The sequence below is a fragment of the Agelaius tricolor genome, unplaced genomic scaffold, assembly GCF_023055355.1.
Source record: "Agelaius tricolor isolate 1412-34295 unplaced genomic scaffold, bAgeTri1.0.p SCAF_17, whole genome shotgun sequence".
Classification (NCBI taxonomy): domain Eukaryota; kingdom Metazoa; phylum Chordata; class Aves; order Passeriformes; family Icteridae; genus Agelaius; species Agelaius tricolor.
The window spans coordinates 17,769,371-17,793,845 of NW_027269277.1; the positions used below are offsets into that span (position 1 = coordinate 17,769,371).

General features: G+C 45.1%; 1 protein-coding gene across 2 annotated transcripts; it reads left to right on the forward strand.

Moving 5' to 3' along the window:
* The first annotated feature begins 2,561 nt into the window (after positions 1-2,561).
* Positions 2,562-19,730, forward strand: RLIM (ring finger protein, LIM domain interacting). Of its 2 annotated transcripts, XM_071442741.1 has the most exons (4): positions 2,563-2,747; positions 11,862-12,050; positions 12,875-12,958; positions 13,788-19,730. In XM_071442741.1, exons 2-4 carry the CDS (start codon positions 11,882-11,884, stop codon positions 15,320-15,322), a joined length of 1,788 nt encoding a protein of 595 aa, XP_071298842.1. In that variant the 5' UTR covers positions 2,563-2,747; positions 11,862-11,881; the 3' UTR covers positions 15,323-19,730. The 2 variants fall into 2 exon arrangements, with proteins under 2 accessions (XP_071298843.1, XP_071298842.1); XM_071442742.1 differs by lacking the exon at positions 12,875-12,958 and having other exon boundaries at positions 2,562-2,747.
* Positions 19,731-24,475: the final 4,745 nt, after the last annotated feature.

Consider the following 24,475-nt stretch of genomic DNA (forward strand, 5'->3'; position numbering starts at 1 on the left):
GCTGTGTGCCCTGGACCTCAGCTCCAAGTTTTTGCTGCTAAGGAAGGTGTGAATCAGCAGGATCCAGCTGCTGTCTCTGCTCCTCACGGGTGTTCATCTCCCTGCAAACTGGCAATGTCTGCCTCAGGAGTGAAAGCTCACCCACAGATGTGAAGAAGAATGTTTTATTCCTCTGTTGCTTTGCTATTTGATGATTTTCAAGACTTTTGGTAAGGTTAATGAAGTAAACATATTTTATTGAGGGGGAAAGAGACAAACAAAATGATGTGTCAGATGTCAGGAGGCTGTTCCAGGAGCATAAACGACCATCTTATCCCTCCATCCAAAAAGAATATGCTCCACCTCCCATTTGCTCAATAATCCCTAATATTTTACTGCTTAGGTTACTGGTGTCTAAACAAAGCCACTTTTATCCTGCTCTGACCTTGCCTGGTGTGCAGAAAAGGTGGGGAGAAAGGCAGGATTCACTTGGATGCATGACCAGGCTGTGGCAGTGGCCTCACCTCGGATTCCCTTTGAGGTGGCTCTCAGGGATGTCCTGCTGCTGTGCTGATTGCCAACGCTCACACTCATGGCTGCCTTATCAATTGTGGGCTCAGGGCTTCCCATGATAAACTGGATCAATTGTGTGCCCATCACCTGCTCCCTGAATTATCCACCTTCGACAATGGAATGGATTTTTTGCCAGCTTTAAAGGTGCCTGTCAAATACAAAGGAGTGCCCACACACTCAGCCTGTTTGGGGGACACAGTTTCTCCAGCCACTGGAATTTGTAGGGGTTGGAGCACTGCCTACATAAAACATCCATTTGTCATGGGTCAGGAGCAAGGCAACTTTTCCCACTGACAAATATTTTGGTGCATTAAAACCACAAAATTGCTTTGTGACATTAAATTTACTCTTAATTTTGTTTCAGTTCTTTTTGGTTTTGTTTTGTTTTTTAATTTTACTCACATTTAACAGTCAAAGCAGAGCTGTTGGGTTGTGGTTTGACCCTGCAGTAAATCTAACTGTAATTTCAGCAATGATGCAAAGGACTGGTCTGATGTAAACTCATTCTCTCAACCCCAGTTTACTTTTAAAATCATGAAAGGTGAACATTCTGCAAGCAAGTTTTACGCTGTATTAGGGATCACCTCTCCATCACTCCAGCTATGTGGTGTAGCAATACTCAATTGCTTCATGTACTGGTTATTTGAACAAAAATATACAAAAATATTGGGAACCTACACCTGCTCCAGATGAAAGTAGGACTCCTTCCTGCTTTCCATTCCTAAGGATTTTGGCACATTCTTTTCCTGGTCACAGGCTGTAGCAAGTAAAAGTGATGAGAAACATGCCCTGTACCTGCCCCTTCCCTCTTCTCTTGCCTGGACACTGTGGCTGCCTTTGAGTTCTCAAAAATGTGAATATATAAAACCACTTCATTTACATTAGAAGTTGGGCTTGTATAGTCGAGTAGAAAGTCAACAGTTTCCACAACCTTTAAATGAAACATCCCCCTCAACTTGACAGTGCTATTTTTATAAAGAACCACCAAAAGGAGAAACAAAGGAGTCTCAGGGGCTTCCTGAAATGGTGTAAATGCTCAGGAATATGTTTTTCTTTATGTTTTGGATATTATGAAGATGACTTCCTTGCAAGACATGACTTTTAGGGCACTAAAATGGGACCTTTCAAACCTCAGATCTGCCCTTGATTATTTCAGCCATGAGGGGGAAAACTGCAGAAATGCTTGACCCTACATAACATGGGAAGTCTGGCATTCAATTAATTAAGGCTCACATCAGAAAACAGGAATATCTTAGTTTTCATAGGGCTGTATGTAGTACACAACACCAGGTGAGAGGGGAAATCCTGCCATAGTTAGAGGGGAAGGAACGTCCAAGGTTCGAGGTGAAGGAATGCCAAGGCTTGGAGGGAAAGGAATGCCCGTGTATAGAGGGGAAGGAATGCCAATGGTTAGAGGTGCAAGAATGTCCGTGGTTAGAGGTGCAAGAATGTTCATGGTTCGAGGTGGAGGAATGTCCATAGTTAGAGGTGGAGGAATGCCCTTGGTTAGAGGTGGAGGAATGTCAATGGTTAGAGGTGGAGGAATGTCCATGGTTCGAGGTGGAGGAATGTCCATGGTTAGAAGCGAGAGCAGGGTGAATATCCGTACCGACAGACACCAGTACTGCCAGTATTTATTTGGTTTTTTTCGCACTGCTGGCCACCATCGACCTTGCACGGAGTCCCCTCTGCCCAGCGCGTGCACACCTGAGGCGACATGAAACAGCCCCACACTTAGGTGGGACCGCGGGCACAGGGACCCTCCTGCTGCGCCGCACCAAGGGCGGGCACCGCTGATCCCCTGTCCCCTCCACGTTCCCTGGAGGCCGTGAGCTGAGGAGCAGCCGGAGCACCCATAGCATCCAGGCCCCACCCTGCCCCACCCTGAGCCTTTGCCCGCACCAAAATGGCGGCGGCCCCTGAGGGCCGGGGCCGCGCGCGCTGGGCGGGGCTGCCCTCCCGGGCCGCGCCTGCGCGGGGCCGAGCGCGCCTCCACTTCCGGCTGCCGGCGGCCGCTTCCGGCCCCCCGTTCCTTGGTAACAATGGAGCAGAAAATGGCCGCCTGAGCGGGCAGGAGGCGGCGCGGCGGCGGAGCGGCACGGGCGGAGCGCGGACAGCCGGCACCCAGCCCCGAGCGGCGCGGGCAGCGGCGCACCCACAGCCGGGGGGGCGGCGGCGGGCGGCGGCGGCGGGCGGTGAGCACCGAGGCGGGGGCGGGCTCTCAAAATGGCCCGGGGAAGGGAGAGGCCCAGGCCCGGGGGAGGCGGTGGCGGCCTCCGCCCGGAGCGGGAGGCGGGAGCGGGGCCCCTCAGCCCCCGCTCGGGGCCGGCGGGGCGGCTCGGCGGGGCGCGGGAGGCTCCATCGGCGGTGCCGTGAGGGCGCGGGGGGCGGTGATGGCGGTCCGAGCGCGGGTGTGCCCGGATGGGCCGCGCTCGCCACCCCGGGCATTCCCCCGGCCGCCGCCACCCTGATCCTCCACCGGGGGCCGGAGCTGGGTGTGCGTTGCCCCCGGGGAGGGCAGGCGGGCCCGGCACCGTCCGGCTGTCCGGAGGAATTGGAAGAGGCTCCTTTTGGGAGGGTGGGGGAGGGGGTGGCTGTAGCCCTGTCCTGGGCCCCGTCCGCAGTTCAGGGTCTGCTGCAGGAACCGCAGCTTCTCACGGCCGTGTTCCAGGCCGTGAGTTGAGGCGAGAAGCCTTGTTGTGGAACACAGGCCAGAAGAACTCTTCCTCTCCCGCTGTGCAGAGCGCTGGATCAGCCTGTGACCTGTTCAGACCTGTGGTGTTTGCTATTCCTGTGCTCAGTTTCTCCCCAGTTCAGCACGTCATCTTTGCTCTGTCACCTTAGCTTCCTGTACAAGTTTTCTGCCCCTTTTAATGGTGTTTGTTGGCATTTAAGGTTTCTGTTTCTCTGTTTCAAAACCCTTGTCAAGTCCAGCTGCACCTATGTGTTTATCTTGAGTGGTCTGCTTTAATTGTGGAGCAATATCAGGTTGTGTATAATAGTGTGTATGTATATAATGTAGTGATGATTAAGGTTTGTTTATAAAATGTATTATGTGTCTTGATTTTAGTGTGTAGTAGAAGTCTGACAAAAGGTTTCACAGCAAAAAACCCGGAATTTTTAAAACAACATAGTATTACTTTGCTGTTTCTCAGGAAGGTGGAGCCTTGATACAGAGAAGCTCCTAAACCAGAATACAAGCTTGATAATACCCAATAGTACCATCACACATCACTTTCATTTTCCTGTCCGTGTTGGCAGTATTGGGTAATTTCAAGTTGGAAATACTTGTCAAATGTTCAGAAGAATTTCTGACACTAATTTGTTCCTGAGTTTTAATTGCAGTGACTTGTCAAGTCTTTCTAAAACAAACAGTTGGCTGCTTCTTGGGTAGTTAATTAAGGGTCAGATATTTAGTTTTGTTGTAGTGGTCACCTAGCACTTAAACTGACTCTGTTCCCTCTACAGGTTTAGCATTTTGGAATTAAAATAATGATAGCTTGGAATTACGTCTTGGGAAGGGAAAGCACACCACACATTATAAAATTAGGGGTTTCTTGTTATGTTAGACCACTAAAGCACAACAACTGCAGAGCTCCCTTCATCAGCAGCTCTGACTGGCTAAATGTCTGTCACTGAAATAACCACACACCAGTATTTTTCAAGTTCTAGTGGTTGCCATCTGTATCATATTTATTTTCCATATTACTGGATGAATTCCTGGACAAGAGTGTTGCAAGTGTCTGCTCTCCAGTATGTGTAGCTGAGTTTTTTAAGAGGAATGGATAACATGATCCTTAGATTGAAATGTTTTCAAAACACCTCTACATCAATACACCTGCCTTGCTTGTTCCTTTATTCCTCTTCCCTGTGGGAATGTATCAAAATACATCCCTTGATCTTAGCAGAATCATTCCAGTTGCAGTGGAGCTGTTGTACTTCTTTTTTAACAGTCATAGCATAATATAACATAATGTTCTGACTCCATATATTTGAGTCTAAAGATTGTATTTAAGTCCGGCCTGATGTAGCTTAACACATTACTGGAGTGTCCTAAATTCCTTTTTTGTAGAGAACTTCAGTTTCCATGTGTTAAAACACTTGAATCCAGACATGATTAGTGAGTGTTTATCCAAGGTTTTGTGGTTTAATCTCAGTCTTGGTGAAAACTTATCAGCTGCTGAGCTTGCAAAAATTACTTGTGAAGGGATAAAACCAAATGTGAACATTTCCTTCTTCAAGATGCTTTTATGAGAGTCTTGTGATTCTCAAAAGCAAAACTTCTAAAGAGTGTAGCAGTGTCATAACTTAGTCAGGAGCTCTGTGTGCTGAGTGGGGATAGCCAGGAGCATCCCAGGGACTGATTTTGCCTTTGCACAGGTTCTGGCTGCAGGTAAGATCATAAACACCAGCCTGTGTCTCCTTCAGACTGCTCAGGTTTGTATTAATGAGGTGTTTGGTGGGAGCTTTTGGCTGCTGTGCAGGGTTGAGGCTCAGCTTTTGACTCAGGGAGGTCTGCAGGGTTGGATGGTCTCGTAAAACCACCTGATGATTATGGAACAGAGGAAAAGCCAGCACATATTTTATCTTAGTTCAGTATTTAAAATCATCCTGTGCTCAGAGCATCTGGGTTTTGATGTGCAAGGTGTATGTGCACATAGTCCTCTTAAAATGCTGGGGCTTCCCTGCCTTGGGGTGGCCTCAGAAATGGAATTCTCATGGAGCAGATGCCTATTTAAATTCAGATAAATTTGCATTCATTTTGTTTCCCACTTCTGTGTTTGTGGGGCAGCGGATACCAGCGAGAACAGGAACGCACACATCGGAATTCCTCTGTGGCTTGTGGTTGCAGTGATTCTCTGCTTGTTGCTCTTTTACTGTTAGCAGTGCCTGCATTAGCAGCACTTGTGTGGAGGCAGCAACATTCAGCAGTGAATTTAAAGATGGCTTTTTCTTTTTTATTTGAAAGTTAATGAGTGTTGATTGGTTTGTTGTTTTCACTAACCACAGCTTGTGTTTCTTCAGGAATCAAAACTCTACTTGTCCTTGGATATCAGTCCTGTCTCTCATGGTCAACACTGGTTACTTGTGTGCAGCTTTACTTCTTTTGACTTCAGAGTGGGCCTTCTGCTGCTGACCCAGCAGGAAGCTCATTTCTGGGCAAAAACAGCATCATTTCATGAGCCTGCAGTGCTGGAAACTTGCTGCACCTCATACACACCAAGCTTTCTCTTCTGTGCTATCTGAATTTGATGGCAAAGGCAGTGTTATCTTAATTTTATTTTCCACTTGTATGTGAGAAGTGTTGTTTTAGTAAGTGCAGATGATAAAAGGCAAAGCCCAGCATTTTGGCAGTTACTGCATTTTATTTTCAGAGCTCCATCTTGGTTCCACATGCTTTCAGTGTTCTGGAATTGCTAAGCTCTGCCCTGATTTCCTCACTTCTTTCTGACTTATCAGGAGTTGTTAGTGTTTCTCTTCTTTATCTCAGCAGTTGGTTCAGCTGAAGTGTTTTTGCTCTCTGGTCTGTTGGGTTTTTTTTACTCTGTGGAACTTTCTGCCACTGTTCTGCAAAAGTATTCATTTGCTTTCTGTTGTTTGAAATGTATGTTCAGAATGACATCTTGTTTGAGGGCCTTTGCTTTGAAACACACTGGGGTAGTGAAAAAGCTGAATCGATGTTTAACACTCCTTGTTAAAGTGGCATTTAAATTTACAGCACTTTTCACAGAACACTTCCACAGAATACAAAACTTTCTTCCAGTTTTGCAAGAGTGGTGCATGTTTCATGATAATTTTGAGTTAAAGAGGACATAGGGAGTTCTGGACTTTAAAACTTATGGTAGGTTTATTAAAAAGCTAATAAGAACCTAAATCTGCTGTTCATCACAGTGGAAATATAAAGCCACAATAGCAGGGAAAAAAATCCCAAAATTCATGATGCCACTTTGAAAATTGGAAAAGTTTGTTCCTTTTTACTGTTTCTAAGATGGAGGTGAGTGTATTGGACCTGTGGTATCAAAGCCTTGGGTGTGATCACAAAAGGAAGCTTTGCACCTGCACAAAAAGAGAAAGCCAAGCAAACTTGACATAATGAAGCTCCATGTATAATGCAAATAGATGACTTTCATTTCACTGTCTTAAGGTGTCTTTTTCCTTTAATGATGAGATTCACTGACAGTTTGTGCTTCTGCTTTTGAGCTTGCTGACTTGAGTGATGAAATATTTAAGATGAAAATGTAGTTTCTGTTATGCCTTACTTCCAGCTAGTTTTGAGTATGGAGAAATTGGATACTGACTGGCATGGAAACTGTTTTTCAACTTTGAATTCTTCTAGGAAAATGAGGTGGAGTGGGTTGGATGAGTGCTGTGTGTGAAGTGGGTTCAGTTTGTGCTTGAAGGAGCTGGGGTAAGAGGACTGCCTGTTCTAGCTGCTGTTCCTGTGTCATTTGAGACGTGGAATTGGAGCGAGGCTGGCTGGGCACGGCAGAGCTGCTGAAGTCACAGTTCGTGGAAAGCTTGGACACACAGCTGTGCTCTGCTTCTCTCCAGCTGAAGTGTCTTTGAGGCATGTTCACTGCAGCCTGGGCAGGAAAATAGCCTCTAAGGACACAAAGCAAACAAGTCAGTGCTTCTGGCTTCCATCCTGAGTCACTCCTTCAGAGCGAGGGCTTGATCAGCTCTGTAGACTGCAAGTACACAAGGTGCTCTACCGGTTGGAGTGGCTAATTAAGATGAGGCTATGAATCATAAATGAGAAGTTGGCCTTCTGCTGAGGACATCTCTGGAACACCCACACTGCCATCCTCTTTTTTTTGTTTATCCAGAGGTATTAACTGTGTTGCTGGGACGTGAGGTAACTCAGGAAACATTCCTGCCACACAGGGCACGAGAGATTCTCAGGTGAGGTTGAAATACCGGTAACACCGACATGGGGGAGTTCTAGAGGAACTTCTTGCACACCTGACTCGTGAACAGCTGAGTTGTTTCTTCAGTTTAATTAAATTCCCTGCCTTGTCCTGTAAAATTTGAGGATTGCCCCATGAATCTAATGAAAATTTTAATTTTAAGGTGTTGCTTTTTCATTTAACCCTGCCAATTAATGATTTCAGGGTTTGTCAGTTTTTCTAAGTTCTGCCTAGTTGGTTTAATGAGAGCTCTAATGTTTTATGGGATTTCTTTTAAATGTAAAAAAAAAAACAAGAATGCAGGCTAAGGTAGTGTCTTGGTGTTCAATTCAGGTAACTAATGTCAGGAGATATTAGACATTATTGAAGGAGGGAGAACTAGAGATTTATTCCTGTACTTTATGGTCCATTAATGCTTTTTCTGGGAAGAATCCTGTAGTCCACAAGTGCTATGCAATATGGAGATAGGCTGTGTTGCTGCTGAGGGTAAATGGGTGACACACACGTTATCCCTGCTTGCTGTCCACTAGATTTGAGGCAGTAGCACATCCCTGACTGGATTTAGTTTACAAACACCCTGGCCCGAAAAAACTCAAAATATTTCTTACGCTGTAAGAATAACTTTGTATTTTTGAGGGAATATCCAGTACTGTTAAATTGTCCCTATCAAAAAGCCCACAGTATTGCTTCCTCTTGAATTAAAAGAATGTAACAAACAATAGCTTTTGTGGGCTTACTGCAGTCTGGAGCTGCAGTGGGGAGACAGGCAGTCATTTGTGCTTGGAAACCTCTGAGGCTGTTGAAGCGTAACTGCAGGGAAGATACTTTTCTGATTTGTGGCAGGACAGGAGCACCAATTAACAATTCACTGTAGTTACTCTTGTCTGGATATTCAAGCTGCTGAAGAATTTTTTTTTTTTTTTCAAGGAGAAAATTGTTTATCCTATCTCTGATTCTCTTGCTTTGTGCAGTCCTTAGGTGGTCACCCCCTCACTTCCCTGTAAAGAGATTTTCATACCTGGGTATCTCAGCTGAAGTTGGCAGTAACCAGCAGATCTGAACTTCCTGCTCATAGTTGTGACCTTCCCCACCCTGTGTCAACTCAGTGCTGACAAGGAAGGACACTGAAGGAGCAAATTCTGAATCTTTCAGCTTGGATAAGAACAAAGCCTTACACTGGAAGAAAAAAAAGCAGAGTTGAACTGTACTTGCTTATTAGATAGCCAAATGTTGGTTATTTTGTTGTAAGCTAATAGTACACCTGTTGGTTTTCCCTCATCGGGCTTCCCTGTATTACTGGCTTCCTTCAGTAATTGTCTGCAGGGTGTGAGCTGAGAGCAGCATCCTGAGGGGCAGATTTTGAAATCCTTTCTGCCTCTCAGTGCAGGGCCATGGTAACTCCCACCGTGGAAATGCTGCTGTCCAGGCAGATGGGCTCTATGGAGCTGTGCTGAGGCAGGAGCAGTCTAAACATTCCAGTAGGTTCAGTGTGGCCATGGAGAGCTCTGCAGCAGCCTGGGAGGTGAGGCTTATGTTGGACAATGTGCACAATGAGCTGAGTGCACAGGGAGGAGATAGAAAGCAGCAGAAGCCTTGGGGTAGAAATCCTGCTTTTCATTTGCTGGTTTTAATATCAGAACTGTGGTTTGAAGTGTATCATCCCATTTGCTGTCTGCACTGCAGTCACGTAGGGAGAATGTGTTGTTGCTGCTGTGTGTCTGAGCCATCTGTATTTCCATCAGTGTAAACACCCCAGAGAGATGCACAGCATTTCTGGGGGATACAGGGGACTGGTGTAACCTGTTAGTAGCTTGCAATAGGAAAATGCAGCAATTTGTCATTAGCAGAAAAGTCCTCGTGTAAATTAAATTCTTCATTCATCCCACCTCTGAGCAGTAAACTCTATTCAGCCTTGACCATTAGCTGATTTTATGGTTTAAGAGGGAAAATAAGAGATGAAGGAGGAGAAAAGAGGAGCAAACCTGGAAATTAGTAGTACTGACTTATTCCAAGCATTTCCTAAAGAATCACCCACTGCACTGTACATCAGCCTGTTGGTGAAGAAGAGATTTTTAAATTCCCTCCGGATTTGACTTGTTTTGACTCTCCCTTTTTCCCTGACCAAGAATGGTGCACCTTCATTTTCTGAAATGGAATAGGCAAATATATTTGAATGATGTAGGCATTAGATAGCCAAGGTGCCTGCAAGCATTTTCAGTTAAAAGGAAAGTAGTAAATAAGTAGTAAACAAATGTTATGTTTTGGATGTGTAGTGCATCTTTCTGTTTTAAGAGCTGTTGAAGAATTGGTCTAATGCTTATAAAGGTGTTAATATTACCATCTTTCTGAAGATATTTCACGTGTTTCCAAGTTTGATGTGTATTCCCAAAGAACTGCTGCATTTCAAGGTTTTATTTTGAATGCAAGCCTCTCGTTCTACTTGAGACTTTTATTCGGATATTACCAGAACCAGTGAGAGCTGCTTTTAAAAGTATCTTCTCCAGCGTGTCTTAAAATAATGGTACTTGAAGTAATAATTCTGCTGCAGAAAGCTTGTAAAAAAAGTTGACTGAAGCTGTGTTCTCCCTAGAAATACGTGCCTGGCATGTGAAGGGCACAGGGATTTCCTGAGTGAGCCGGGTCAGAGCTGAACACACCTGCAGAAACGATTGCTCAACTGTCCTGTGAATGGGGTCGTTTATCGGTGTTTAACAGCACGTCACAGCACACAGCGCTCATGTCACATGCCAGTCTGCAGTCTTTAGATTGCTCCAGGGATTTAGAAATGCAGAGAAAGCTGATAGGCTCCCATCTGACTCAGGAGTGACTCTGGGAATTGCTGCTGCTTCCTGATTCCTGAAAAAAGGGTGTAATTGCTTCGGTAAAATGGCAGAGCTCCACAGAACCAAACAGCACCGTAACCCCGAGTGGCAATGAGTTAATATCAGTAACTTAAATTCAAGTTCTGCTGCATCAGAACTGAAGACAGAGGGTCAGAACAGCAGTTTCATAATTTCCAAGTCTGCAATAAGGGGATGTCCTATCCTGTGGAATTTTTCTGGTGCTGCACACGGTGGTGGTTGGTGCACTTTAATTTTCACCATAGCAGCTGAAATAAAGTGCCCGTGGAGATCATGCAGTGCTGCTCTTCTGGAGAAGCACTAATGTAAACTGTGGGCAGTCTTGACTTGACAGCTGTGCTGACAAACCAAAAAAAGATGCTTTTTGCACTAGACAGATGTCTAAGTGTTGGAAATTTTCCAGTGAGAAGCAGAAAAGCTTTATTCTTCCAGTATTTCTATGTCACTTGAAGTATGGTTTAAATGAAAGGAATGTTTTCTGATGGGGAATGTTATTGCAGAGCTTTTTAGCATGCAGAGGATTAGCTTCTTAATCACCTCTGAGTAACTAGATTCTACCAGTTGTACAGGAAAATTCTTGGTGCTGTGAATAGTGAGGCAGAGGGATCAAGGAAACTGGTTATTTTGTCTTCATTTGATGTATTTGCATGGCACAGCCAGTGCCAGAATGTCTCTTGCATTTGCATTGTTCTTTACAATATTTATCAGCTACAGACACAGCATTAATCGATTATTTTCCTTGAAAGAGAGACGTTGTCAGGTATTTTATCCAAATGAAAAACAATATGAGGAGGTTATATTTTAAAATATGCAGCCTAGAAGACAGCTCTTTAAAGCAGTAGTGTAGCTGGTATGTGCTGGAGTTTGTCTTGGAAATTTGCTCATCAACATCAGTAGTTCAGTAAAAGCTGAAACTTGAAAGCAAATTCCTCTCTTGATGTAAAACTATAAAGCTGATTTTACAAACTCTTTTTTTTGTTTTTTGAGGGAATGAGAACCTGTCCTTTTTTTTTTTTGTGCACAGGGTTCGACAGCATCTTATTTGAGTTCTTCATAACCACTTCATTCTGTTACAATTCACTAGTATGGTGAAGAGGGTGTTTCTGTAGCAGGCAGGAAAAGGCAAGAACCACCTAATCCTGTGCTCAGAGAGCACAATCAAGGATGGCTTATGCCTTGTGCTACACTTCTGTAAGGCTGCTTGGAGAGGCAGTTGTGATATCAGGAATATTTTATGCAAAAAGCAGATAATCATGGTCACTTAGTATGTGAATTCAAAGATGGGCTCTAAGGCTTATGGCAGATGATATTCTGTGTTCAGCTTGCTGCTTTGATGAGTATGTGGGCCTCAGTTTTGTTTGTACTTCTTGAGGAGGTTCATGCTTTGTTTTTGATCCCTGTGGTGATGAACCTGCTCCTAACTAAAGTTTCATTAACAAACTGCTTTAACCTGTACTTCACTTTTGTACTGGACTCACATGCATAAATTCCATGCTGTATTTCACTGCTCTCATGAAGGGTTTGTTCTCTCCTTTTTTAGGTACTCTTCTACTCATCAAGATGGAAAGCTCAGACTCCAGTGATAAAGGAAGTATTGATCAATCAGAAGCCCAACGTCAGAGCCAGCTGGATCGCTTGGACCGAGAAGAAGCTTTCTATCAGTTTGTGAACAACCTGAGTGAAGAGGACTACAGGCTTATGAGAGATAACAATTTGCTAGGAACACCAGGTAGGTAATGCTTGCCTATGTCCATCCTGCTAGAGCTGCCTGTAGGAAATTTGTGTCATTTTCTGTTCCCCTGAAGCCCTTTCACCCGTCTGTGTGCTGCAAGTGTGTTCCGTGGTAGGAAGTAGCCTCTTGCTAATTTGTGCACATTCAAATTCAAATGGTCCCTTGACTTGTGGAGACATAGGATGGTGTAGATTCATCAGACACAAAAGTCTGGTGTTTGCACAACTTGGCAGGAACACCCAGATTTGACCCAGTTCCAGTTATGAGCCCTTAGATGGACAAAAAAATCTCCTTTAAGCCTCTGTGTGCAGATTTTGTGCTGGTGAGGTTAGGAGTTTGTAACCAGGGTAAGTAGTCTGGTATGAGATTCTGCATGGACATTTGGATGTCAGCTCTCAATCAGCGTGGTAAACTTCCTTTTCATAGGTTGATACCTAATTCAAACCATGACTCAAGTAATTTAAACCTTCTGTTCCTGCTTGTGGAAGTGTTAACCTCAAATATTTCATGCTGGACACCCTAATGGGTGTAGGATGACAAAAATTGCTGCTCATTTGTCGAGGTTACAGAACCAGAGAGCACATCTCTCTGGAATAGGATGGAACTGTTGGGTATTTCAGCTTCAGGAAAACTTACTTGGGACAACAGTGCTAAAGTGTCTGAACTTCCCCTTAGCACCGTGCTTGGCAGTGCCATTATGGCAGGAATTAATTAGACAGAACACAAGCAGTGGCTTGTACCTTCTTTAGAAGCTTTTGATAATGCTTGCCATACATATATGATTTGGAAATATTTTTGGAAAATTTTGCTTATTTTCTAAGGTGAAATTACTGAAGAAGAGTTGCTGAGAAGGCTACACCAAGTTAAAGAAGGTCCGCCACAGCAAAACAGTGATGAGAATAGAGGTATATACAGTATTTGTGAAAACTCTTAACTTTAGCACCCCGTACGGACCTTAACTTGAGTGCAGGAGTGGAACAAGTTAAGCCTAGGCAGGTGCAAGGTGAGCTTTGTTTCAAAACTCAGTGAACCCTATGTCTGATATCTGCTGCAGAGGTCAGTTTGGGACAGATTTCATGCATAACATCTCTTACTTCTATCAAAGTAAAGTTTTGCTTATGTTTATTTCTTTTTTTATTTCATTTTTTTTAAGATTGCCTTTCTGTCTGCTCCCTTCTGGGATGCTTTTTGGCAATCCCTGTTTTTTAATTCTTCCCTTCCAAAGATGCTGCATTGCTTTTGTTGTCATCACCTTTCTGTAGAGATCGGTGGGGGATGCTCGGAGCTGACCACTGGGGTTCATTCTTCAGTGAGACAGATTTGCTATAAAGCTCTGCAGGTGAAGGTTCAGGACAACCTTAATTCTCTGTTTCACGGTCGATAGATCACTTAATTGTTTGGAAAGGAAAACACAGAATATCGATGTGTTACGGCACCTGACATGTGACTTTCCATTTACTTATGATAGAAAATACATGTTCTTTTGATGACTTGTTTGCTCTGTGATGGCTGCAGCCTATCTGTGCATATTAGACCAATGTCCACTCCTGCTCCCTTAAAAGAGCTCTGGTAGTTACAGAATTGTCACACTGCCTGTGAAACCACAGTAGCACTCAGTAGGATTCAGCACTTCTAAATTGTCACTTGTTAAGCTAAGCAATTATGTTCTTGGAAAAGATGGCTCCAAAATTAGCTCAGTACTCTAATTTTGGTAGTTCCCTGTCTTTTTCACAGGTGCAGAGTCCGCAGAAGATGTTTCAAATGGAGATTCTATAATAGACTGGCTTAATTCAGTCCGACAGACTGGAAATACGACACGAAGCGGGCAGCGAGGAAACCAGTCCTGGAGAGCAGTGAGCCGGACTAACCCAAATAGCGGCGACTTCAGATTCAGTTTGGAAATAAATGTCAACCGTAATAATGGGAACACGAATCCAGAAACTGAGAATGAGCCATCTGTAGAGCCTTCCAATGGGGAGGATTTGGAAAACAGCCAAAGTGACTCTGAAATTCCAAGGTCTGAATCACCATCTGTAAGGCAGCCTGGATCAGAAAGGAGCAGTGCAGAGGAGCTGACGGCTGAGGAGGCTTCCCCTCCTAGAGGGCAGAGGAGAGCCAGGAGTAGGAGTCCAGAGCAGCGGCGGACGCGGGCTAGGACTGATAGAAGTAGGTCACCTATTAATGCAGTGAGCGAGGCCCCTCGCAGGTCTCATCACAACACATCATCTCAAACACTTGACCACTCCTCAGCGGGCGAGGCTGAGGGCAGCTCTAGAACCAGACAGCACGTGACGTTAAGGCAGCACACAGTGGGGACTGAGGTGCCAAGTGAAAATGCAGTTCTGTTTTCCCCCCCTGAGACGAGGCCTGCTCCTCAAGCAGCAGGTTCTTCAGAAAGCACCGGTGCCAGCGAGTCCACGGCCTCTGGGCAGAGGCCTCCCACCATAGTGCTGGACCTGCAGGTGAGAAGAGTTCGCCCGGGCGAGTACCGGCAGAGGGACAGCATCGCCAACAGGACCCGCTCGCGCTCCCAGACCCCCAACAACACGGTCACCTACGAGAGCGAGCGCGGAGGCTTCCGGCGCACCTTCTCCCGCTCGGAGCGGGCCGGGGTGAGAACTTACGTCAGCACCATCAGGATCCCCATCCGCAGGATCCTGAACACGGGCCTGAGCGAAACCACCTCGGTCGCCATCCAAACCATGCTGAGGCAGATCATGACGGGCTTCGGGGAGCTCAGCTACTTCATGTACAGCGATAGCGACGCGGATTCCAGTGGGTCCACTCCCAGTCACAACGTGGAGACTGCTGAGCCGCAGAGCGGAGGCGGGGGCGCCGCGGGCAATGAGAATGCAGATGTTAGCTCAGGGGAGGTGTACGAGGGTGGGCACGAGGCTAGCTCAACATCTGGTGCCAGGCGGGAAGGCCGCAATATGAGGGGATCGGTCACTTTTGAGGAAAGCGGTTCTCTACCATTCCTTAGCCTTGCACAGTTTTTCTTACTCAACGAAGATGACGATGACCAACCCAGAGGACTCACCAAAGAACAAATTGACAACCTAGCCATGAGGAATTTTGGTGAGAGCGACGCTCTGAAAACCTGCAGCGTGTGCATCACCGAGTACACGGAGGGCAACAAGCTCCGCAAGCTGCCGTGCTCGCACGAGTACCACGTGCACTGCATCGACCGCTGGCTGTCGGAGAACTCCACCTGCCCCATCTGCCGCAGGGCAGTCCTGGCCTCTGGGAACAGGGAGAGCGTGGTCTAAGGCAGAGCTGAGTGATGGCCAGGCAGCCGGTGTGATAGTGATGGGCAAAGAAGTCACTTCCTTTATGGCCACTTTTTGAGTGGTACCTCAATGTATAGTAATGACTCGGAGTGAATCTTCCCTCATTGAAAGCATTTTCTCTGGATTCAAGATTTGGGAATTGGAAAATTTCTTTAATTAGGTTTTTCGAGTTCTAGTCGGTTTGGGTGTTCAATTTCACTTGTCCAAAGACATCTCCCCACTTCAAAATATTTTTTTCTTTGTGAAGATATTAAGTTCTTTCTCCTTCCCAGCCCAATAAACAGTTTTTCCTCAAGATTGTGCTTCTGAGGAGTTATTTGAGAAGTTATCCCAGCTCAGTGTTCATGAGTCATAGAGGAATTTTTGCAAGAAATCCAACTCTCTGAAAAAATAATATTAATTTAATTGCACATTTGAACATACTTTTAATTTTCCTCCTGGGTTAATATTGGACATGTCTGTGTAAATAACACTAATGTTAGCCCTTTCCCCATCACTATGGCACGCTGTAGGATGAGCTGTTAGCGTAATTGGGATATTTATCTTGTTGTGGAAATATAAGAATTGCCTATGCTTGTTTAAATAAAGGAAAAAAAAATCTGTTTTAAAATTGTAAAGCTTTTTTGTAGAAGCTCAGTACTTTTCCAATGCACTGTTGTACTAACGCATTAAGAATTAAAATTGTACCATGCTTAGAAATCAAGAACGCTTTTCATACAACCCCCACTACACAGAGAGCAAACTGAACACGAGAGAGCTGCTTTTGTGACTGTGTACCTGTCAAGAGCAGTGCATATCTGTACTATTTATGTGAACAGCTACTGTAACATAAAAACAGTTGGATTAGACATTTAATTGCATTTTAAAAACCGGAAATTAAATGTTATAGTTGCAGTGTTTTGGCTCAGTAATGCCACCAAAAAAAAAAAAAAAAAGATGATAAAAATTAGAAACTGTTCTAATGGCTGGTTATTTCTTGGTATGGTTGCAAATATGGAATAATACAAACCTGTGTGTACTGGCTTGTTCACTGAGGTTTGTGCCCAATTTTTCTATCAGCTTTTCCTCTCAGTTTTTGAGGCAATGTTGTAACTTCATCAAACAAGTATGGACAGGTTGGTTTTTAGTTCTTCACAAGCTTCAACTGTACTGGTAACCTCTGGATGTGTTGAGTGGTCTGGTGTTGGTGGCCTGTGGTGCAGGTGCCTCAGGGAATAACTGGACAGCACATCATTAGTATTGGGTTCCATTTTAAAATGAGTGCACTAAAGTGTGTAGGAGATTCTTGACACTCACAGTAAAAACCCAACAAGCTCTTTATATTCCTATTGGACAGAATGAAAATGAATTTGCTTTTAAAATTATGTATGTGACATGTTGCAGTTGAGAATTGGAGAATGTACCTCAACTCTCATCAGAGTGTGTGTGTGGGGAAACATCCTTCACCCTCACTGACCCTTCTTTGTTTTATTCTCTAAGGTTTGGGGTTTTTTCCTGGCTTACATGTGCAGTGGGAAAGTGATTTTTATTTATTTCCACTCCAGGGCAGTAGTTCTGAAGGGATATGAGCTGCTCTTGCTGGCTGGGTGGGAAATGTTGCTTGTTCCTCAGATAACAAAACCAAAGCTGGCCTATCTCTTTTTTCCTAATTAAAACACATTTTTGGTGTTTTATAGTGGTGGGTGCATAAACTATAATCGCTGCTCTAAACCATTTTAACATCTCATCAGCTAGTCCAGGATTCCACAGCATCCCAAAATTCTGGGGTTTTCTTTTTTCTCCATGTGCATTTTGTGCTGTTTCAGTGGGAAGCCCTGACTGTGTTGAGCTCTTTCCTCCTGGTGGGACACACCATGGCAGAGGGAGCACGAGGGTTCTTTGGGAGCAGAACAATCAGTCAGCTCACGGGTTTGGCTTTTTCCTTGGATGCACATCACTGTAAAATTGGAGTTGGCTGTTGATTCTGGGTGCTGGTTTCTCTGTGCCAAAATTTCACAGCAAAATAATACTTCTGAATTTCACAGAGCGAATACTCGCTCTCAGTTGCAATTTCCAGACTTACAGAGCATAGAATTAAAAGGAGAAAAAAAAAAAACCCCTCTCTACATGGGTACCATGTTAGATGTTGGAAGTCAGAGATGTTTATCTCAGACCAGAGCTGGTGACCACCAGGAAGGGAGCCCATCTTCCCAAAGCCACACAAAGCATGGCTGTGGTACCTGTCACCCCACCTTTTCCATGGAATTTCCACCTTGGTAGAACTGCCCCAAAAACAACAGTTTTGTTATAGTTTATGGCATGTCTTAACATTTTATCTTTCTGTAACAAGAGCAACTAATAAAATCTTGGAGGTTTCCCAAACGGTACCAAGAACAAATAATTTAATCTCAGTTTAAGAGATGTTGATGGTTCTCCATGGTTTCTTCTGCCTTTTGCAGTGCTGAGTGTGCTAAAGGGGCTGGGGGCTCATTGTCTGCAGCAAAAACTTCTTTATGTAGCTCAGTTAATTAGGGTAATTAAATTTCTATTTATCTAAATTTAGATTGGAGTTAGGAAAAGCCAATATTAACATTTCAGTTGCTTACAAAATGTGAAACACTTTCATAATTAGAGTAATTTACATTTCATGAATTATTTTGATAGTGAACATGTGTATTTAGCTCTTCCCTTAGATTTTTTTCTATTTCTGGAGGGACTCAGCATCTTCACTCGTGCCTGGGGGGTGTGAAGGGTTAAAGGGCTGCTTTCGGCACGTTCCTAGGGCTGGTTTGTAGGAATGGTGGCTTTGGAGAGGCAGAGCCGTGTGCGCTGTGGCCTGGGTCACAGTGCCACCGTGTGGGATCTGCCTTCAGCACCAACGGGATTCCTCGCAGCATCTGCAGCTTTTATCTTGGTTCCGAAGGATTCTCCTTGGCGTTTCCACTCAGTGGTTACCAGGGGGTTTTTTCCCAAATGTCCGAACTCCTGCTGGGAATCCCTGGTGCGTGAGCTTCATTCCTTTCTGACAGGACAGACCCCTCCCTGCCCACAGCAATGGCAGCAGTCACCTGGCCAAAGCCTTGTGGCAAACACAGTTTTAATAATTACAATTCGTTACAAGTTGCTGTTAGTTCATATTTTAATTCACGTTGTGAACAAACACAGACTTGTGGGTGCTCACTTTAATTTTTTGGGGGGCGGAGGGGCTTTATCTGTGAAAAGTCTGAATTCCTGGTGCTGATTGGATTTCCCTTTCACGTGCATATTTTTTCTTCGAACAAGTTGGGTTTTTTGCAGAGAACTTGGAGGCAGTTGAGTTGTTTTAAAAACAGTTTGATTGTGTAGGTACTTCATGCATAGAAATCAGGGAGTTTGAAGGGCCTTTTGTAGGAAGCAGCTGCAGGACACGACACCCACCCTAATTGTCCATTGTGTCGCCTTGCAGACGAAGGGTTTCCCACCAGAGCTGGCACAATGGCCCATAATGAGTGTCATCCCAGTTTCCTGTCACTTGTCTGGGTTATGCAAATGTGGGACTCCAAAGGCCCCTTTCCCCATGGATCCACGGTGGATAAAGAGTTGTCCCCACAACCCAGTGGTCTCAGCACAACTGAGGGGATGGATCATGCAGGGTGAGGAGGGGTGCAGGTAAGGCTGAGGAGGTTCTGAACCTCCACGCCACAGCAGGATCCTCCATCCCTCATTGTCAGCCCTCGTTTGGGATCGCTGTGTCCATGGGAGCCCTGTCCTGCTCTGGGAAGGGCTCTGGGGAATGTCTGCCTGCTCCTCTGCCTTCTCCCAGGAGGAGGAGCTTTGCACGAAGCTTGGCTTGGAGCCACATGGAGGGAATTTATAACAACTTCAGAAATATTTCCAGCCCTTATGTACAGTAGGCTTTTTGTTTATCCTCGATTAGGGGGGAAGCAGGAGGCTGAAGAGACACAATTAATGGTAACGTACCCTAAGTACAAATAAGTGGTGGTGTGTTAAGAAAAGAGCTTTGCATCTGTTATACCAGGGCTTCCCAGCCTCTCAGATAGACTGTATCTCTTTTGTCTTATGAGGAAACATAACATTGAATTTATTTGATTTATATCTGGTGTTATTCCCTTTATTTGAGCCCTTTCTGAATTTCACTCTGCTGGGAAGGTTGTTGGTTGGGAAGCCCTGAATTCCACTGTGAATGTAACAATTTTCTTTATTATTTTTTCTTTTTTTCTTTCTTTTTTTTTTTAACAGTGCTTTTACATTTGTTTATACTGGACTTGTTTAATACAAACTGGTACTCAGAGGTTGTTGGACACAGTTTGACCAGGTTTGCCAGCTAACACTTAGGAGGAGTTTGTTCCCTATGTAAGGTGTTATAATGCAAATTTAAATAGACTCAATAAAATGCATGAAGTGTTCATTTTGTGCTGGATCATCACTCCTTGGGTTTATTCTTACGGTGGGAATGCACTGGAGCACACAGTGGTGGATGTGGCAGGAATTTATTTCCTCCATACACCTTTCCCCTTGAGGCAGAAAAGGAGTTGGAATGGTACAGAATTAACTCCTCAGAAGAATTTATTACATTAGGACATAAAGCCAAAGAAATAAATACCTCTGTGTCCCAGACTTTGTCAATCTGGCAGTGGATAATGCAGGATATAAATGCAGCATCTCCAAGTTGTCATCCAAGGAGAAGCTGGGCCCCGTGCAGGGCTGGCAGGGCTGAGTCTCCCTGCAAATGCAGCCAGGATTCAGGGAGAGTCTCACATCTGGCTTAAAGCTCTGTCCTAAAATTAGCAGCTGAGGTATGTGCAAACACTTACTGGAGTGGGAAGGAAGTTTTTTAGGGTGTGGGAAGCTGTATTTATTATCTGTGCTTCCCCCACCTCAATCCCGTTCCTCGGGTAGGAAGTGGGAGCCGCTCGCCGAGAGCAGCGTGATGGCATCGGTGCAAAGGGACAGGAAGGTGCTGTGTCCCTGGAATAGGGACTGGCACCCACAGTTCTGGGTGCCAGGGCAGGGGCTCAGTGCCACAGCTGGGCTGATGCTCCTCAGCACTGCCAGTGATGCTCCTCTCCAGCAAGGAGAAGTTGTTGGGCTGCTCCAGGGATGCCTGGAGTTGGGATTCTGCTCCAGCCTCACTCTTCAGAGGGAAAGCTCTTGGATAAAGGGTTTTTTTTTTCTCATTCCCACATGCTTCTTGCTCTTTGAGAGTTCAGTTCAGTCTGAAACTGGGTGTTTACCACAGGTGTAGCTTTGATTTCCATGACTATTCATGAGTGGCCCCCACACTTCGTGTGTCAGGAGCTCTTTGGTAGCTGTCTCCAACCCCTCATCTTCAGTTTGGGTAACCCTGGATTTATTCCTCAAAATCTCTCAGTCAACCCCAGAATTGCTTAAAGAGCCCAAGCCAGCCTTGGCACTCATGTGTGGCTGACTTCATCCCTCTGTTTATTTTCTTTAATATATTTGGGGTCTTTGTCCTGACCTGTAAAACTTTATATAACCTTGTTCCTCCCTCTCGGTGCTTAAACTCTGTAACCTTTTACGTTGTCTTACTCCTCCCTTCAGGATATATTTCCATGGCACATCCAGACTTCTCAGGGGAATGTGTTTGGCTGCTGTGCTGGTCCTGCTGCTGGCTGGGAGGAGAAAGGTTGTGTTTGGTGACCTTGTGCATCCCAGAGCAATGAGGGGAGGGCAGGAATAGCCATCCTTTTGGGGACTTCTCCCTCTTCTGAGCCCTCATCAGTGGGATGGAGTGTTTGGAAAGGGAAGGGGGGAGAGTAGCACAGGCTAGCTGCTCCTCCTTGCCCTTCCCAGCTATTTCAAATGTGATTGAACCTGTTCTGGGACTTTTAGCACAATAAATCTAAACTCAGCTGTGTTGTAGCTCCCTAAACTCTTACAATAAATCTACATAGGGAAAATTAACCCTACTTTTCAGTCTTAGACTGGCTGGGCATTGTCTGTGACACTAATGAGATGCTGCTGCCACATGCTCCAGCTGTGCCCCTGAGTAAATCCCCTGCTAAGCCGAGCATGTGAAAATCCAGGCGTCAGGTCCCCTCAACAGTGATTACTTCATCCCACGTTTGTGGAGGGTTCCTCGAGCTCTGGCTCCCTACACCAGCAGGTTCTGGGATTTCAGAGAAAAGGGCTGCAAGGAGGTGCCCTGGTGCTGTTGTTGGGGATGCGGGGCTGCAGCACATTCCCTGTGACCCTGGCAGAGCAGGAGAGGAGCCAGCCAGGCTCCTGGTGTCCAGCAGGGATGGCTTCACACTGCTTTCATTTCTCAGGATGCATGTGCAGAATGGGATTTCTCCAGGTTGAAAGTTTGAGGCCAGTGGATTTTAGCTTTGCTTCTTGTTTCCTGTAGAAAATGCCATGAAGGGCAAAGTGCCTGGTTTGGTTTCTTGGCTTTAATACCTTCTTTAATCTTTCCTTTCACAGCATGGAAACAGCTCTGGCACCTCTCCAGACCCAAACTCCAGGGTTTGCCCTGTGTCTGCAGAGCCAGACCTTGGCTGACCAGTGGGTTTGGAGGTACCAGAGGGTTTATAGGGGTAAAAAATCGAAATAACTTAATTTCAGGAGCCCATAAGGTTCCTCTCCAGAGCAGGGATTTGTGGAATGGAGATGGGACCAGTGTGTGCCTGCCCTGAGCATCATTCACTGCTCACCATGCAGGGGAAGGGCTGAAAAAGAAACAGTGGAAGAAATAGGTTAATCTCTCTGTGTACTGCTAAACTAAACTAAATAAATCCTAAATAAACTTGGAAATGACTCAGTCTTTGCTGCTGGCACCTTTGGGATGGTTGTGTGTTAATTTGTAAAGATGCATCTAAATAAATTGAAATATTTATGGGATGGAAGAGAGGGGGAAATGCCCTGAGAGCCACTTGCTGCCAGTGCTGGTTGCCCATCTTCCCTGAAAGTGTGACATGGCCATGAGGGAAAGGTGAGGGTGGAAAAGATGGAAAGGGACGAAGGACAGACGATGGTAAGGAAAATAGGAAGGGAATTAAACCCAAGGAAAACTAAAGGGTGAAGAAAAAGCCTTTTGAACTGCACTTGTCTGAGTGGGATTAAACATCAACACAGGTGGAAGAAGAGACAGGTGAGATCCAAGCCATGGAGAGATGCCAGTGGTTGTGGGGATGCAGAGCAGGTCCAGGAGCACAGACTGGGACAGCCTGGGCCTGTGGGGCTGAGCAGGAGAGCAGCAGGAGCTGCTGGGGCTGTGTGGTGTTGGCCACTGGGGCAGGCTGGCCTGAGCCATGCTCCAAGTGAGCCCAGCCCAGCCCGGCCCATCCCAGCCCGGCCCAGCCCATCCCATCCCATCCCATCCCATCCCATCCCATCCCATCCCATCCCATCCCATCCCAGCCCAGCCCAGCCCAGCCTGTGGCTGAGCAGCCTCAGGAAGGGAAATTTTCCAAATTTCTGCTCCTTTGAATAACGACAGCCAAGCAACGGCTCTAGGAAAGATTTGCATTTCAACGAGGGGATGATTGAAAAAAAAAATCTCCTGCCACTGCTCAGTGCATCCTTCGAGTCCTTCAAAGGCTCTTGCAAATGGGGGTTTTGCGTTTTTCTTTTCCTTTTTTAAATTTTTTTCCTGAAGGATTATAACATTTAAATCCTGCAAAAAGAAAAAAAAGATGGAGAAGAAGGCAATGAAAGAAAGCAAACCCAGCCCAGAGCCCGCAGGGAGAGGAGCAGTGGTCGGGCACAGCAGAGCCCAGCTTGTGTACACACTGCACATCCATAAATAGATATATTTGTGTCTCAATCTATGTGTAAACTTCAAAAAAATCAATAGATAGATAGATGCTGTTTGCACATATTGGTCTAAATCATATTTAATTTAAAACCATTGAATTAATACAAAACATTGACATGTGGCTCATATTTGATCTGGAAAACATACTTGTCATTATGTATATTTAATATGTAAAACACACATGTGTTTTGTAGTACAAATATCAGCCATTACATCTAATTAACTTGGTTTAATCCATGATATTTCAATGTTAATGTAGAAATAGATATCTAAATACTGAACCACTGAGTTATAGTAATGAAAACACCCTTGCCTTTTGTTGTGGTTTGGTTTGGTTTTTTCTCATTCACAGCCTTTTTGTGGAAAAACTCAGGGTTTTGTCTGATGCAAAATGCTTTCCCCCCTTTTTTTCTGTAAATTAGGGGAGATCCAGCAGCCTGGCAGAGCAGGAGGAGGTGGCTGGTGCTCCCTGCCCTGTGCCCAGCCCAGCTGAGAGGGGATTTCCAGGGCCCCATGCACAAACACACCTTTGGAGATGCACATAAATATATATATATATATATATATATACACATGTGTATGTATATATATTTATTTCTATGGAATTTGTGGGGATGGGCTGTGATGAGCTGCTGCTCCTGGGGGTGCTGGGGCAGCAGGACAGGGTGTCCCCTCCATCAATCTGCTCCCTGAGTGTCCCCATGGATGCGCTGCCCACTTTTACCCCAGCACCCTCCCAGTGTCCCCCAACTTTCCAGCCATCCCAAGAAGATAATTTTGATATCAAGCTAAAACTGCCACTTTTCCTGGTGCCTGTAAGGGAAGGGCTGTGCTTCCCTCTCTCAAGAACTGGATGCAGTTTTCCCTCTCCTTGCTCTGTCCCTGCATGCACAGCACAGAGTCCTCTGAGGAGCTCACTGCTGAACTCTCATTCCCTTTGAATCTCTGTTTACCATCTCTTATCTCCTGATGGGGTTTTTTTAAAACACTATTTGCAGTAAATATCCCCTACTTGAAAAAGAGTTGAGGTGCACATTAAAAAAAAAAGCCTGAGTTATATAAAATTAATGCACGTGTCAGCTTTCATCTAATGGCAATTAAAGCACCTCATATAAACAAATCATTAATAGAAAAGCCTGGATGAAAGCTGTGTTTTCAGTGTCTCACAGCCTCTGTAACCTCACTCATGAATTATCACCCCTGATCTTTCCCAACCTTCCCATATCTTCTCTTATAGACAAAAATGATTAATTCTCTTGTGACCAGGAGGAACCTGGAAGGCCTCATCGTGCCCCTCACCCACTGCCAAGTGCATGAAAGAAGAAATAATATTAATGACACTTAAAAGCAGCCCTGGTGCTGGGGCTGTGTGAGAG